Source organism: Aptenodytes patagonicus, chromosome 1 (genome assembly GCF_965638725.1).
Source record: "Aptenodytes patagonicus chromosome 1, bAptPat1.pri.cur, whole genome shotgun sequence".
NCBI lineage: Eukaryota > Metazoa > Chordata > Aves > Sphenisciformes > Spheniscidae > Aptenodytes > Aptenodytes patagonicus.
Window position 1 is genome coordinate 58,816,964 of NC_134949.1, and position 14,374 is coordinate 58,831,337.

Genomic DNA, 14,374 nt, shown 5'->3' on the forward strand with positions numbered 1-14,374 from the left:
AGGCTAGTTAATCCAGGGATCCCAGAGGTGCTGGAAAAGCCTGCTGAGAGTGGAGAGGATGGGATTTTGTGGCTGGGGCACTGGCAGACATAGCAAGGAAGACAATAAGGTTGCTGCAGCTGAGGGGAGGCACCAGAGGAGAAGTTAGTATCAAAACTGCTTTAATAAGGACAATAATAAGTGCATGGGATACAGAGTGGAGGCAGAAAGGATATTCCACAGATGTGGGTCTTTGGTCCGGAGCTTGTGTTACTGTCTGGGAAGCGGAGGGCGGGGTGAGCTCGTCCTGAGAGCCAGGGTCCCTGCCCCAGAGAGTGCAGGGGTGATAAGGCTGATCCTGCTGGGTGCCAGTGGCCAGAGCTGGGGACTCCTTGAAGCTGCTGCCTGCCCTGGCTTGCTGCTGCTGGCCAGCACGAGGCAGCCACCCAGGGAAGCTGGGGGAGATGGGCTTGCCCGTAACCTCGATGGCATGACTGCGAGTGGCACTCCCATGTACAACACACGTGCATGCCGGAGCCTCTTTATTCCGCTCTGAAGAGCTCCCTGCCAGAAGCAGCCGGGCGGTGGGTGAGCTGTGTGGGAGCAGAGCCCTGCGGCCACAGCCTGGCATCTCCCCCTGCTGCACACCCCCTCCTGTCCTGGAGAACAAGGGGGGTCCTGTGAGGGTCCCTCTGGTGACCTCAGCCCCCGAGCATCTCGGCTCCACGCTGCAGCACAAAGGTGCTTTTGTGAGGGCCAGTTTGCACGCGGGGCAGCGTGGGGGACAGCTCGTTGCAGGGCGGCCACATCGCCCAGGGCCACTCGGCGAGGGGCATTAGCTGTCCTCCATGCGTACCCCTGGGAAGGGGCATGCTGGAAAGAGGGGCGCGCACGTGGGGAATGAGGAGAGGGGGCAAGGATGGAGAAGAGGTGGCACAGACTGAGTGGCTGCAGAGCGGGAGTCTCCTTGTTCTGAGGTGGGGGGAAGGGAAGGGATTTTTGGGGCCTAAACTGCAGAATTTGGTGACCTGACAACCTCGCCTCTGCCTCCAGCCAGCCAAGAAGTTTCTCCCCTCCCTGCTGCGAGGGGGTAGGGGTTGGAAAAGGAGCAGTCTTAAGTGATGCTCAGCAGCAGGAGGCAAGTGGAAAGACCCCTGCAATTATCTCTGTGTGTGCTCTTACCTCCTGAACGCTGAGCTCACGGCTTTTTCTGGGGGGAGGGGAAAAGGGAAAGCCCAGCTCTGTGGGGTTTGCCTGCCCCTTGAGCCCCCAGCTGACCTCCCCCAGTAGACAGATGTGCTATAGAGGAAGGTCTTGCACCATCTGGAGCTGGGGAGACCCCCATCCCCTATATGCCAGAGCTATCAGTGGGAATATCTCCAGGAGGCCACCCGTGCCAGCGCAGAGGGTGTTTGGGGGCTTCAGTGGGAGGACGGGGCACGTCCCCAGACATGCTGATGGAGCCAGGCTGAGGGATGGGAGAGAGGGCACTGGGGGGAATGGGATGGGGTAGGAAGGGGTTTGGGGTTTCTTTGGCACATGGGAATGTCCCTTTGGCGTCTAACAGCAGTGAGGCCAGGGAAGGGCTGCGATGCCCGGCGCTGCGATGCACAGCCCTCACCGGTCCCCCGCAGCAGCCTGACCCAGCCCTGGGGAGCCCCCTGGGAGATGGGCTCTCCTCCTGCCCCCCAGTGCCCCCAGCTTGGCAAGGAGGTCGCCCACTGGGTCCACTGGCAATGCTGGCGCCTGAGGGTGGGGGACAGGGAGGAGGGTGAAGACCCTGGCACCGGTGCCTCTGGTGGGGGGCCGTGACAGGAGGGATGGCCGTTCACACCTTGACTTCATCATCCTCCTCCTCATCGTCGTCCGCGTACTCGAAGGAATTGCTGCGCACCCCCCGGGCACCAGCATACCCCTCCTGCAGGCTGGAGAGCTCGGCTGCTGCCTCCTCCTCCTCTTCTCCTTGGTTCCAGGTGACCTCAGGGGACTGGTTCTCCCCTGTCACTTGTGACCGCCACAAGCTGCTGCTGGGGCTCTCCCACAGGGTCTGCGTCCGGGCCTGCCGGGGACCCTCGCCCTTCTCCGAGCTCCGCGGGGTGCTGGTCCCACCGTAATGGCGGGCCAGGACCTGGGCTGCCCGGTCAAACTCTCCCGCCTCGATGGTGCAGTCGTTCCAGTGCCCCTGCCACGGGGTCCCTCTGGGTGCTGCCCCCAGCCCCGAAGCCCAGACAGGGTCCTCTCCAGCGCCCTCGATGGCATGTGCCTCTCCATTGGCACGGACTGACAGTCCTGGCAGCGAGCTGGCCCCCGACAGGCTGCTTTGCCCAGAGTGGTCCCAGAAGCTGGAAGCTGCCTTGTCCTCTCCGTGGGATGCTCCTAACGCTGGAGAGACCTCGTCCTTGGTCCCCTCACCACACGGGAGGTCTGGGCCATCGTCCCCCACCTCGCTCCCATTGGTTTCGGAGAAGCTCATCACCTGGAGGAGCTCGCTCATCAGGGAGGGCCCCAGGTCCAGGCGGAAGGAGAGCAGGGAGTCCGAGCGCTTCAGCTCTGCTTCCCCAGGGAAGGCGCTTTCTTGGGCCTTTTCCAAGCGAGGGACGCGAGGGATGGTGCAAAACCCAGACTCCAGCCCTGTGAGGCAGAAGCAATGGCTGGTGAGAGGGGGTACAGCTAGGTGGGAGGAAGCCTGCCTTACATCTGCGGGGGACAAGGGACACTGCCACCGAAGTGGGGCAGGTCACACTTCCATTGGTGGCACTGGCCTCTAAAAGACAGGCCAGTGTCTGTGTGGACATCGCCAAAGCCCAGAGTTACAGCAGAGGGTCTCAAGGTGGCCTTGGCCTGGTAAGATGCTGGTGGGGGCTGAGCCAGGCAGGTGGGACCAGGAGATGGCAGCATTGCCTCAGCTTGCCTTTCCCTCTGAGCTCAGCCACCTCCCTCGGCTGCTGCAGGCCCCCCAGATCCACCCCCATCCCCACCCCCCGAGACCTCTGCCCCAGACATCCCTCCCTGGGGAAAAGCTGAGCCACAGCCCAGTGCTGTGAGGCCGGAGAAGAGCCACCCAGCCGTCCCATCCCATTCTTCCCACAATCCTTCCCCAAAGGTCCCTCCTAGACCCCGGCTGGCAGGGATGTGAGTGCAATGGGGGAGGTGGGGAACAACATCTTTGAGGAGCACATGGAGATGGAGGGGCTTGCACAGCTAGGGACAGGGTTGGGCCATCGGCATGGAGGTGGGAAAGGCCATGTTGTGAGGCCCCCTTGACCTTGCTACCTTGGTGTGGCATTGCCCCGTTGTCCCAGCACCCTCTTGGCTTCCTCGGGAAGGCTGCTCATGGGGAAGGCGTAGGGCTGGGGGGAGATGGGGGACACCCCCTTACAACTGCTCCACACAGGCTGTAAGCTGCGTGGGGCTATGAGGGAGGGAAGGAAGAGAAACCATCCCTGCCCCACTTTGGGGGGTACCCTGGGAGGAGACCCTCCAAGGGCAGGAGGAAGGACAGCAGTTGAAAGCAAGGTTAGGGTTATCTCCTCACAGGGACTCTTAAATGTCCTGTCTCTGCTGAGAGCCTCAAGTCCCTCAGTGGGGAAACTGAGGCACGAGCAATGGAGAGGGCCTGCAGAGGACGTGCTGTGCCTGGGTGCCAGCCCCTACCCTGAGCTTCACTCACCGTAGGCCTGGTGTGTTTTGGAGAAGCTGTTGGAGGCACTTTTGAAGGAGAACTTGCTGGTCAAGCCCCGGCCACCGCTGCCGTCATATGTCCCCTCGTTGAGCTGCGGCAGTGAGACAGCATTCTTGATGATGGGTGAGATGGCTGGGGGGGCAGGTGATGCCCCGACTTGGCCCCCGCTGCCCCGGCTCCTCAGTGGTGTCCGGCGGACGTGCCGCAGTGTCCGGGCAAAGAAGTTGTTGGCTTTGGCCGTATCGGCCCCACCGTGGTTGCTGAGGAAGGAGGTGTCCCCGAAGACATCCCCACCACGCCCCACATGCATGGTGTGCCGAAAGTCCCCCAGCGGTGGGCTGATCATGTCCGGTGTCAGCTCTGACTTCAGCCGCCGCTTGCCATGGGAGCCCGACACCCAGCTGAGCATTGGCAGCTTCCCCAGGCTCATGTTGCACCCCTCACCTCACCTTGCCCCTGCAAAAGCCCCAAAAACCAGCCCTCACCAGGCTTCCAGCACCGGGGTGGCCTGTCACATCCCTGGCCTCCCCATTGCTCCTGCTCCGATGCTCTCAGGGGAACGGCTCACGTCACCTTGGCTTTCAGTGGGTGGGAACGGTGCTTGTTGCCCTGCTTCCCTGCACTACGTTGTTCTCATGAGATGACCTGCAGCGGGTACGTCCCCAGTGTTTAGGATGGTGGCGGCATGGAGGTGTCCCCGGGGCGGGGGGTCCGGGGTCACTCCCGGTGCTGCGGCGGCTGCTGGAAGCTGTGTCTGGCCACAGGCTTAGGGCTTAATCCGCCGACTTCTTCTGCCGCTGCCGCATGCGCGGGAGCTGGTCACAGATGGGGCAGGGGGTGACGGGAGTTTGGGGTGGGCTGGCAGGGCAAACGTCTCAGTCCCCTCGTTGGCCACCTAAACAAGACGAGAGGAACGGTGAAGCCCTTGGAGAGGATTTTTCCCAACCATGCCGGCTGTATCCCCAGGACTGGCTGGGGAGGTTAAAGCTGGTGCATGAGCAACGGTGGGGAGGTTGCTACCTGCTGTCCCCCTCGCCTGGCCCTCCTCTTGAGGAGGAAGAAATAGGCTTTCCCCCCAAAACATGTGCTCTCCCTCACCCCTCTGAACTCCCTTGGCGTTTCCTCCCAGTTTCCCCTGCCTGCAAAGCAGCTTTGCTGGATCCATGCTGCAACCCAGACTGAGGATTTCCCTCTCAGGCAGCACCTCCTCCTGGAGCAGTACCCTGCCCGGCTGTCCGGGCTCCCAGGGCAAGAAACCTCTCCCTTCTTTTTGCTATTCATATGAACACTTCAGGAGAGGGTGAGGCCTGGGGACCGTGTGCTTCTCGGGGAGGAGGGGCGGTAGGGAGGGAAAATGCAATATTTATATACTGGTTTGTTTGTCCTCCCCTGGCTGGATCCCCAGATGCTGAGCAGACACGTCGGAGCAGCAGGGAGCCGGGGGTGTGAAGAGGGCAGCTGCTTTGCAGGCAGGGGAAACTGAGGCAGGCCAAAGGAGGTGATGGCTCGAGGTTGGAGGAGAAGGCGGGACGGGTCCCTGTGCTCAGGCAGGTCCCGGAGGTGCTGGGGGACAAGAGGGGAGGCAGTGGCTTGGTGCATGACAGCAGGGTGATGACCTCTCTGGCCAGTGGGGAGATCACTCAGATCAGCAGATCCCCTGTCGGTGTGTGTGGCAAGAGGGAGAGGGCAGGCTGGGGAAAGGAGAGGATTTGGGGCGCAGGGCACCTCGGAGCATCAGTGGTCCAGGTGCCTGCCTAGGGATGTGACCCTCCCTGGGCTCTGTCCCCACTCAGGGGCCGGGGGAACAGGATGGAGCTGGGTCCTTTCAGAAGGGCTGGTTACTGACGGCAGCATGCCAAGAGGCGATGCAGGAGCCTTGCATCCCTCACTCCCTGCGTGCTGGGACCCCCATCACTGCATGGCTCCGCCGTCTCCCCCTCTGCCACGCTGCCTGCCTCCCCCGTCTGTCCCCGGGTCACCTCGGAGCCGATGGCTGGTGCCAGGGAGGCAAAGCCACTGGTGAGGGGGAGCCCTGGGTATGGAGTTGCTTTCCTGGCTGGCTACACATGTTTTCACTGTGCCCTGGCCTTGTTTGCTCACCCGGGGCCCCTCTTATCTGCCAGGGGTTAATGCCTGGGGAAGGGAAAACAAACCTCCCCCGGCAGCTCCCAGCACCATTGGCTGCCTCCTGGGGTGGCAGTGGCCATGGCAGTGGAGACTGTGGCAGGTTGGCTTCCTGCTGGCCCCCAGCTCCCTGGCTCATGCTGCCCACGTCTGCCTCCTGCTCACGGAGGCTGTGCGGTGCTGCCTTGCAGCTGGGACAGGTCAGGCACGTGGCAGATTTGGAGTGGGAGGACAAATGGGGAGCAATTTGCTCTCTCTGGCAGAAGCCCACCCATAGACACTGGGTCAGGGCTCTGCTGGGGTGCAAGAAAAGCCACTGGCGTGGTCCTTGCAGCACAACAGGGCTCTCAGGGCCCAAAGTGGGGACTGTGCCCTTCGGCGGTGGTGCCCATATGATGTGGGGCATATGCTGCACTGGCTAGGGCTAATCTGAGGGGTAGACCCCCCTCACCCCACCTCAGGTCCCCCGCACAGCGTAGCTGCCCTGCAGGCCCCAGGGATGGGGTGGGGAGGCGAGGGAAGGGGGGATGCGGGAGGAGAGCATCCCCTGCTCCCTGTCTGGAGAACTATTGAGCTGGGAGCCAGGAGGAGGAAAGTATTTCTCCTTCCTTGTCCCTTGGCCACCACAGGGACGCAAGCCAGCACCTCCTGGCCCCCGGCTCTCCCTGCCTGCTGGCAGGCAGCAGGCACTGGGAGAGGAGGGAGGGAGGGACGGAGGGAGGGAGGCAGCTGGTGCCCAACCCTACCTGGATGGCAAGTTTCTGGCAGGCCTGTTGGGCTTTTTCTCTCTCCAATCTCCCCCATTTTCCTCCTTCCCTCTGCCCCAGTGCGTCTCCCTGCCGGCTGTGCCCCTTTGAGCCCTCCCCTCTGCCCAAGCGAACTCCTCCACGCCAGGGAAACTCGTGATTCTGCGGGCAAAGGGTGACCTGCGTGCTCTCCTTTCCTCCACTGGGCAAGGGGACCCCCCGTCTGGCCACCCGTCCGTCTGGACACCACTTCCGTCTGGCAGCCCGCTGCATTCGCCAGCCCCTGGCATGGCGAGCCCGCAGCCCATCCCAACCTCCCCTTCCCCGGCATCCTCTCCCTGGCTCCCTCCTCGCCTCCTCTGGGAAGCCCCCTTTGCCCTCAAAGACCAACCCCTGGCACCTCCTCCTCCTCCTCCCAGCCTGGCCTCCCCCGTTTCCCCCCCGAGTTCAGCTGGTTTCCACTGGTTTTCCACTCGTCAGGAATGGCCAGAGCTGTTCTGCTTGCTGGGAAGAGCGGAAACCAGAAGGGGGGGAAAATAATCCAGATGTCTAGTTGGCTGGAGCTGCTGAAAGCAGCCTCTTCCCTCCTCCTCTTCTCCTTACACCCCCCCCCCCCAAAGGGGACATACTCCAAAAGAGGGCGAGGAGATGTTTGGGGTGGTCTCAACAGGGGGAAGAGCAGATGGAAAAGGCTGTGGGCGGCCAGGAAGGCTTTCCCAGCCTTCCTGAGTGCCGAAAAACCTCCCTTTCCCTGGAGGAAGGGAGGCAGAGGCTCCCCCGTTGGGTCACTGGTCTGAGATGGGGAAAGCTGGCAGGGATAGGCTTTTGGGGAAGGGGGAAAGGGGCTCGGCTGGCTGGGCTGGGCCTCTTTCAGCTCCCCTGGAGCAGTGCTGGGCAGTAGGCGGACAAGCCTGAGTCTGACTCCCGTGCTGCTGGCTGATATATATATATATATATATAGTTATATCTCTCCATATAACAACGGTATTTTTCCAAGCAGACGAGCTGGTACGTGGAGGGAGGCTGGGGCTCCAAAGGCGGGTGGTTTCCAGCCATTCTCTCCCTGCCCCCTTGCCCAAAACTCCCTGCCCCCTCCAAACCCCCAAAATCGAGGTGCTGAGAGCCTGCGGGGCTTCGAGGGGTATCCAGAGTGGGGTGTGGGAAGGGGGTACCCCGCTGCCTTCCCCCATCCTTGGAACCCCCTCCTCACCCCCTTTCTCTCCTGGCTCCCCCCCCGGCCTGTCTCCCCTCTCTTTGCTCTCGCTTTCCTTCCTCCCGGTTTCCTGTTGCATTCTTGCCTTCTTCTCCCTTTCTTTTTTGCCACCCTCCCCGTCTCCATCGCCATGCCACCCCTCCCGCTTCTCCCCTCTCCTACCACCCTCTCCACCCTTTTCCTTCTGCTCCCGAAACTCCCCCAGCTCTACAAACTGAGGAATCAAAACTTTCAGGATTTACCTCTTCCAAACCACGGTTGTTATTTTTTTTTCCCGTCCTCCGGCCGAAAAGTTCGGAGATGCTTCCCGTGGGCCCCTGCAACTTTCTCTGAGGGTTACCGGCTCTGCGTCCTGGAGCAGGGGGGGAGAGAAGGGAGGTGTGCCCCCCCTTTTCCCACGACTGTCCCCCCAAGGCTGGCTCTCCCAGGCTGACGCCCCGATGCCACGGGAGAGAGGGAGCGAAGCTGGCGGGGAGGGGACGTGGGAAGGAGGAGGGCGGGCTGCAGCACCGCCGAGCCAATCCTCGCCTCAGCAAGGAGACCAGAGAAAATGAGATTTATTCCAACTATCCAGGACAGAAAACTTCAGGAACTTCTCTGCCGCGCGCCCCCACCCCCCCGCTTCCCCAGTGCCATTTCCCGTCCTCCAGCATCGGCTGCCTCCCGCTCGCGGGCACCCGCTTCAATGGATTTGGGGGAAGGGGGAAGCCCAGGTTGCTGGCTAACTTGGTTAGGGGAGCCTGGCCGGGAGGCAAAGGAAAGGAGTTTGCCCCCTGTGTGTGTGACCCCGAATGTATCAGATGGGGGTCATCCCGTCCTGCGTTGGATGGGAAGTCCCCAGTGCCTGCTGTGTAGCGCTGCCAACTAGGAATGGGGTCTGGGGGTACCTGGTCATGCCAGGGCCTGTGGGTAGCGTTGGGTTGAATGTTAGCAGGATAACAGACTCCCTGAAGGCCGTGTGGGCCAGATGGGCATTATGGGGTCAGGACAAGTGTTACGGGGTCAGGACAAGCGTCATATCAGCAGCACATCATCAGACCAGGGTGAGGGCGTGGCAGTGGGTAAATTCAAGGAGGTGCTCCTTGGTGGCACCAGGGAGGGTTTCTGCCCACACATGGGACATTTCATCCCTCTGGCATCGTGCTTCATTGCTTTCTCCCTTGATGATCACAGGGCAGAAGACCCTATCATTGCTGATGAGGGGCAACCTGCTGGTGGGCACAGCATCACCAGTGCCACGGTGACACTCATGGCCTCCAGGTGAGACTCGGTGGCTCTGCTGGGGAACACTTGGCCAGGCACAAGCACCTATTCAGGGCCCTGTGGAGGAGAAGGGAGGTGTCTCCGCTGGCAAAGGCGAGATGAGACTTGTTGGGGTTAAGCAGGGCCTGGCTGAAGGGATGACAAGATGTCTGCAGAGGAGATGTCAAAATAGAGCCTGGCTTCTCACTAGGCTCAGGTGGCCCGTGCTGGGGTGCCTGGGCAGGAGCACCTTAGTCATTGCTCAGAGGTTTGCTAAGCAGCAGTAGGATTTTGACACAGGTCTCAGCCTCAGGCTTCTCCTCTGTGAAATGGGATAGTCAGGTTTTCTGCCTTCTGTGGTGGTCTTCTCCATTAGGGATTAAGAGCACATGGACCGTGTGTGTTGGTGGTACTTCTAGTGGGTCTATGTCTCGGAGGGAGGCAGGAGTTCAGGTCTGAGGAGGGGTGAGCTGTGCTACCAGTGGGGAAAGGAGGAGAAATCCTGACCTGCATCCTCCCTGCTTGCCAGAGGTATGGTAGGCATCTCTTCCCACATGTCAGGCTCAGAGGAAGCCAATGGGGGTGGTGGGAGAGGCAGGAAAAGACCATTTATTTGGATCTTCTCCAACTGCATGGCCTGTCAGGGCATCTCCCCCCCCGAGCCTGAGGGGCTCTCCCTCACTCCTGTCCCCGTGCCCTGCAGTGGGGGCTGCAGTGGGAAGCGGAGCCTGGGCGACGGCAGCCGCCTCCGCTGGGGAATGCAGAACAAATCTCTTCCAGATGGGACAGGGGCCACGCTCCAGTCCTCGCGGGGTGGCCGGCTCTCCACCACCTCCTCCTCTTCGCCCCTGCTCCAAGCATCTTTGTGCTCCAGGCCAGGACTGGCCCTGTTTCCAGGAAAGCAGCTGGAAATCCCCCCTCTTCAGCTTCCCTCCCCAAACCTTGTGGTCTTGTGGCCATGCCAGCCAGGCTGTGACTTTTGTCCTTCTGGGGCTGGTGCTGAAGTGCTTTGGAGACCTCCAGGGTATGTGCCAGCTCCAGGACTCAGTACCCATCCTGGCCTCTGGCTGCCTGGGTATGAGCAGAGGCGGTGCGGCCCCTCCGGCTGTACCCTAGCAGGGGTTGCACCCTCCCGAGACCCCCTTCTTTCATATACAGCTGCCTGGAAAGTGAATCCGTACAATCCTGCCTCCCAGCCTGTTTATCCACCTCAGCTGATAAATGAGAGGTGGCTGTGGGGCTGGATGGTGCTGCAGAGCCACTGTACCATCTATAGGTGCCCTGGGCAGGAGGTAATACCTGGACCCCTCCCAGCCTTATCACCACAGACACCTGGCTACCTCATTTACCTTCAGTCACCCCAGCCTTTCATCCCATCTGTAACCCTGTGCCCCAGGCAGAGGTACCAGTCTCACCATTACAGAGAGACTGGCCACTGGGCTTATCATGGGAGCAGACAAGTGGCCCCGCAGCCTTCCCAGCTGAGGATTTGCTTTGATTCCTACAACATCAAAGACGGGGCTGTGCAAAGTGTCCCCCCCTTCTTCCTGGTGCTCCTGCCTCAGGAGGTCTTATGGGTGGCTGAGTGTGACAGGGATGGAGAGAGGGATGGAGGGGTGCTGTGGGGGTCTGAAGTCTCTACCCCACACCTCCAAGTGCTCGGTCCTTCCTCCCATCTTGCTTTGCAGCCCCTGCTGCTCACAGACCTGATGCCCAAAAGAGGCTGATGCAAGACTCCCTCCGGAGAAGAAAAATCACTCTTCTTCCTTTCCCCAGCTCCTGGGGGGAACCAAGGGAAGGTGATGGGGGCATCCCAGTTTGAGGACGGGGCGCTTGCCCCTGCTATTTCTGTTTGTTGCCTTCCCGCCTGTCGTCCTTTCCTGGGAAATTTCCAGGGATGGGGCTCTGGGAGCGCCGCTGGAGCCCCATCCCGGGAAATTTCCAGGGGAAGGAGGGCAGGCAGGGGGCTCGGTGGGAAGGGGGTGCCTCGCTCGGCGCACAAGAAGCTGATATCCTGTTGCTGCCCAGGGTCTCCGACTCATATTTCCTCATTAACTGGGAGCGCTGCTCGTTTGTGGGTGACTTCCAGATGTTTCCATTCTCGTGGCGGCTGCGAGGGCGCATACCGCACGGGTATGGGAATTACTGCTGGCAGCGGGGTGGGGGACAGACCCCTGCCATGATGGGGGGGGTGGTGGTGTCCATAGGGCCCCCTGCCCCACCACGCATCCCAGCATGGCCTCATCCAGCTCCCCCTCATCCTGGTGCTGTCAGGTCCCTTCTCCCGGCTCCCAGCCCATGGCCCTCGGTGCTGCCTCCAGCCTGCGTCTTGCTGCCCTGGGGCTGAGCTGGAGGCAGAGCCGGTTTTAGGATGAGCGAGCTGGGGTGGTGGCAGGAGGTGATACCCTGGGGTGAGGGGTAGGTGCGAGGCACCCAGCGTCTGCCCAGCGCTTCCCTGGTCTGATGCCAACGCTGGCTTTGTGCGCACCAGATCCCTCATGCCCTGTAGTTTCTTCACCAGGATGATTTCTCCACCGGCAGCACCTCCAGGGATGTACTGGGCCAGGCTCAGCCCATTTTTGGGGCTGTGCTGCGGGTCCCCTGCTCTGTGCCTGTAGCCTTTGTGATAACTGGGGAGAGGGATGAGACCGGTGCAGTTCCCGGCATCCTTGTGCTGCACCGGGGAAGGAAAGCAGGCGGGTTGCAGTGAGCACCACCGGGCAGGCAGCAGCATCAGGTCAGACCCACTCATACTAGAAGAGGGTGGGTCAACCTCTGTAAAAGCCCATTTCTAATTTTCCCCACTGATTCCTCCAGCTCCCCTCCCTGGAGCAGCAGGAAGCTGAAGGAATGGGATTGACCACCTCCCGCTTGTGGGGTTTGCAAAGGGGGGGTGGGGGATACTTTTCCCCCGGGGAGCTGGGCCGGGAACTCAAAGCCTCAGGGTTTGCCAAAGCCCAGGAGGAGGTAGGGATGAGTTCCCAGGCTTGCTGGCAGGCTGACTCCCTCCCTCTGCCCATCTCCTCCTATCCCAAATGTTTTCATCCTTCTTCCTCCTCCCACCCTCCCCGGCTTCCTCCTCATATTCTAGTCCTGTTTGTGGGCCGGGGAAGTGGGGTGCTGTAGGGGTTTTGGGGGGCTGTTGTGGGAAGGAGGATGGAAGGACAGACCCTGGTCCATGCTCTCCCGACTTTCCGCTTGGCACAGAAAAGAGGGAAGGGGTGGTTTGGGACATGGCTGGGAGGGGAGAGAGGATGTTGCATAAACCAGAAGCAATCCAGGAACAGCTGCCTGTGGCCTGGAAACACCTCTGAGATTCCAGGCACTGGGAAAGGAGATGTAAATGTATATATGTATGTATGTACATTAAGTCTCCCCAGAACAACACCCCCAAACACCACTTGATTCTCCGGTTCCTTTTCATTTAAGGAGGTGCAGGAGGGACCGGGGCTGGGGGGGCTCAGATATCAATCTGCTGCTTGGAGAAGCAGCTTTCTGTGTGCGGGGGCATCTGTGGGTCTGTTTGCCCTCCCCCAAATACATTCCCTCAGCAGGATAAGGAGGGGGAGCACATCTGCTGGAGTTTAAAGCCTGTGCAGGCTGCAGGGAGCTGGGATGGAGGTTGCTGGGGTGCGGAGATAGGGAGGGTAGGAGGGATGCAGCAGGGAGGGAGGGTGCACAGGGGATGGGGGCAAGGAGCAGGAAACTGGGGAGCTCTGGCGGGAAAGCCTTTTGGAGTTGAATTGTGTGAGGAAGTGGGGGAAGGTGCTTTGGGGAAAGGAGGAGCTGGGGGTTCTCAAGAGAAGGGAGTAGGTCCCCAGGGTTGGCGTGGCATGGGAGAGGGGACCATCAAGGGATGGGGGATGCATCCATGGAGCAGATGGGGAGCGGGGATGAGGAAGGGTGTGATGTGTGGAGAGAGGATGTGGGGATATAGGGAATGAGGGATGGGGATGAAAACATAAGTCACCCATGGGGGGAGAGGGAGACCATTCGTGAGGAACCTGTCCTGGTCAAAAGGAAGATGTGAAAGCCAGGGGAGTGGTTGGACACAAGGCCTGGACAACTCTTTTTATCGTAATGATTTTGCCTGTCCATCCAGACCATGTATTTTTGGCCCACGGAAGGAAGGGGGTGGGGATGCAGAGGCAGCTAAAAATAGGGGTGTCCCTGCCCATTCCCCCAAGGCGGGCATCCGTCTGTCTGCCTGCCTGCCTGCCTGCGGGGTTGCTGCGGGATCTGGAGGAGGGGAGCAGGCCCAGCCTCCTCCCCACTGCATCTGGCTCTGCTTTTGTTTGTCTCGCAGCCCTACAGGGACAGGAAGAGGCCGCGGGGCCGGGGAACAATGGCTCATTCTCTGGGAGTCCACGCCTGCCGAGGAGCGATAGGGGACGCGGGACGGTGGCCAGAAGGCGGGCACAGCCTCCCAGCGCCACCGCCAGAGGAGCTCGCCCCCCAGGAGATGACGGGGTTCACCGGTGGGATGTGGGGGGACCTTCCCCAGCCCATCCCTCTTCCCCAGACCCAAAACCAGGCTCCTGTGCCTGGGCGGAGAGGGGATGAAGAGCCATTTCATGTGGGTGCGCTTTACGGAGGAGGTGAGGGAGGCAACACCGGCAACCCAAAGAGCGGTGGGAGCATGTCTCCAACCGGCACTGGGAAAACCTGTTGATTTGCAGCCTCTCCTTGAGCCTGTGAAGCCTGCAGGGAGGGTGGCTGGAGCTGGCATCCCCTGGTGGGAATGTCCCCAGCTGGGGCCAGGGAGGTATTTATTTGGGAGCTGTAGCATGCCTCTCTGTCCCGGCCATCACTGCACTCGCCGAAGCAGAGCCGGTACTGCTGGTGGAAGCTCTCTCCATGCTCTGTGCTCCCTGCTGTCTGGGAGACAGCCAAGGGGCATTGGACGGGTGTGCATGGCGGGGGGTGATAAACCCTTTTATCCTGCCTCTTTCTTTTCCAGACCCCCCTTTTCTTCTCATGGCACTCTCTCTCCCAGGGGCTGTTTCCTCCCGGGATGTTAGATCTGACAACCAGGTGCTGGAAACGCCTCAGGGATAGTCTCTCCTCGTACTTCTCCAGATGTGGTAGGGGTGAGAGGAGGTGGCGTTAGCACCTGAGGTAGGGGAGAGGTTAGGAGATATTTTGCAGGGGTTGAGCAAAGAGGGGACAGAAGAACCTCCCCGTCTCCAGCCCCCTTTTTTCAAGGTCTCGGATGCTTGGAGCTGAATGCTTGCCAGGGCTCCTCTTGTTTACTCAGCTGGGGAGCTGACATATCCAAGGTCTCTGCTGACTCCACTTTCCCACATGCTGCTGGCGGGCGCATTCCAGGGCAGAGTGGAGATCAGCGCAGAGGCATGCCAGAGGTTTCCATCCGGGATGCCATCCCCG

At 60.8% G+C, this 14,374-nt stretch overlaps 1 protein-coding gene across 2 annotated transcripts; it reads right to left on the reverse strand.

Annotated features, from left to right (window-relative positions):
- Positions 1-144: 144 nt before the first annotated feature.
- On the reverse strand, positions 145-8,201 carry CDC42EP1 (CDC42 effector protein 1). 2 transcript variants are annotated; one of them, XM_076338160.1, is made up of 3 exons: positions 7,987-8,201; positions 3,650-4,556; positions 145-2,610 (listed from the first exon to the last, which is right to left on the reverse strand). In XM_076338160.1, exons 2-3 carry the CDS (start codon positions 4,089-4,091, stop codon positions 1,808-1,810), a joined length of 1,245 nt encoding a protein of 414 aa, XP_076194275.1. In that variant the 5' UTR covers positions 4,092-4,556; positions 7,987-8,201; the 3' UTR covers positions 145-1,807. The 2 variants fall into 2 exon arrangements, with proteins under 2 accessions (XP_076194275.1, XP_076194283.1); XM_076338168.1 differs by lacking the exon at positions 7,987-8,201 and adding an exon at positions 6,532-6,584.
- Between the last annotated feature and the right edge of the window lie 6,173 nt (positions 8,202-14,374).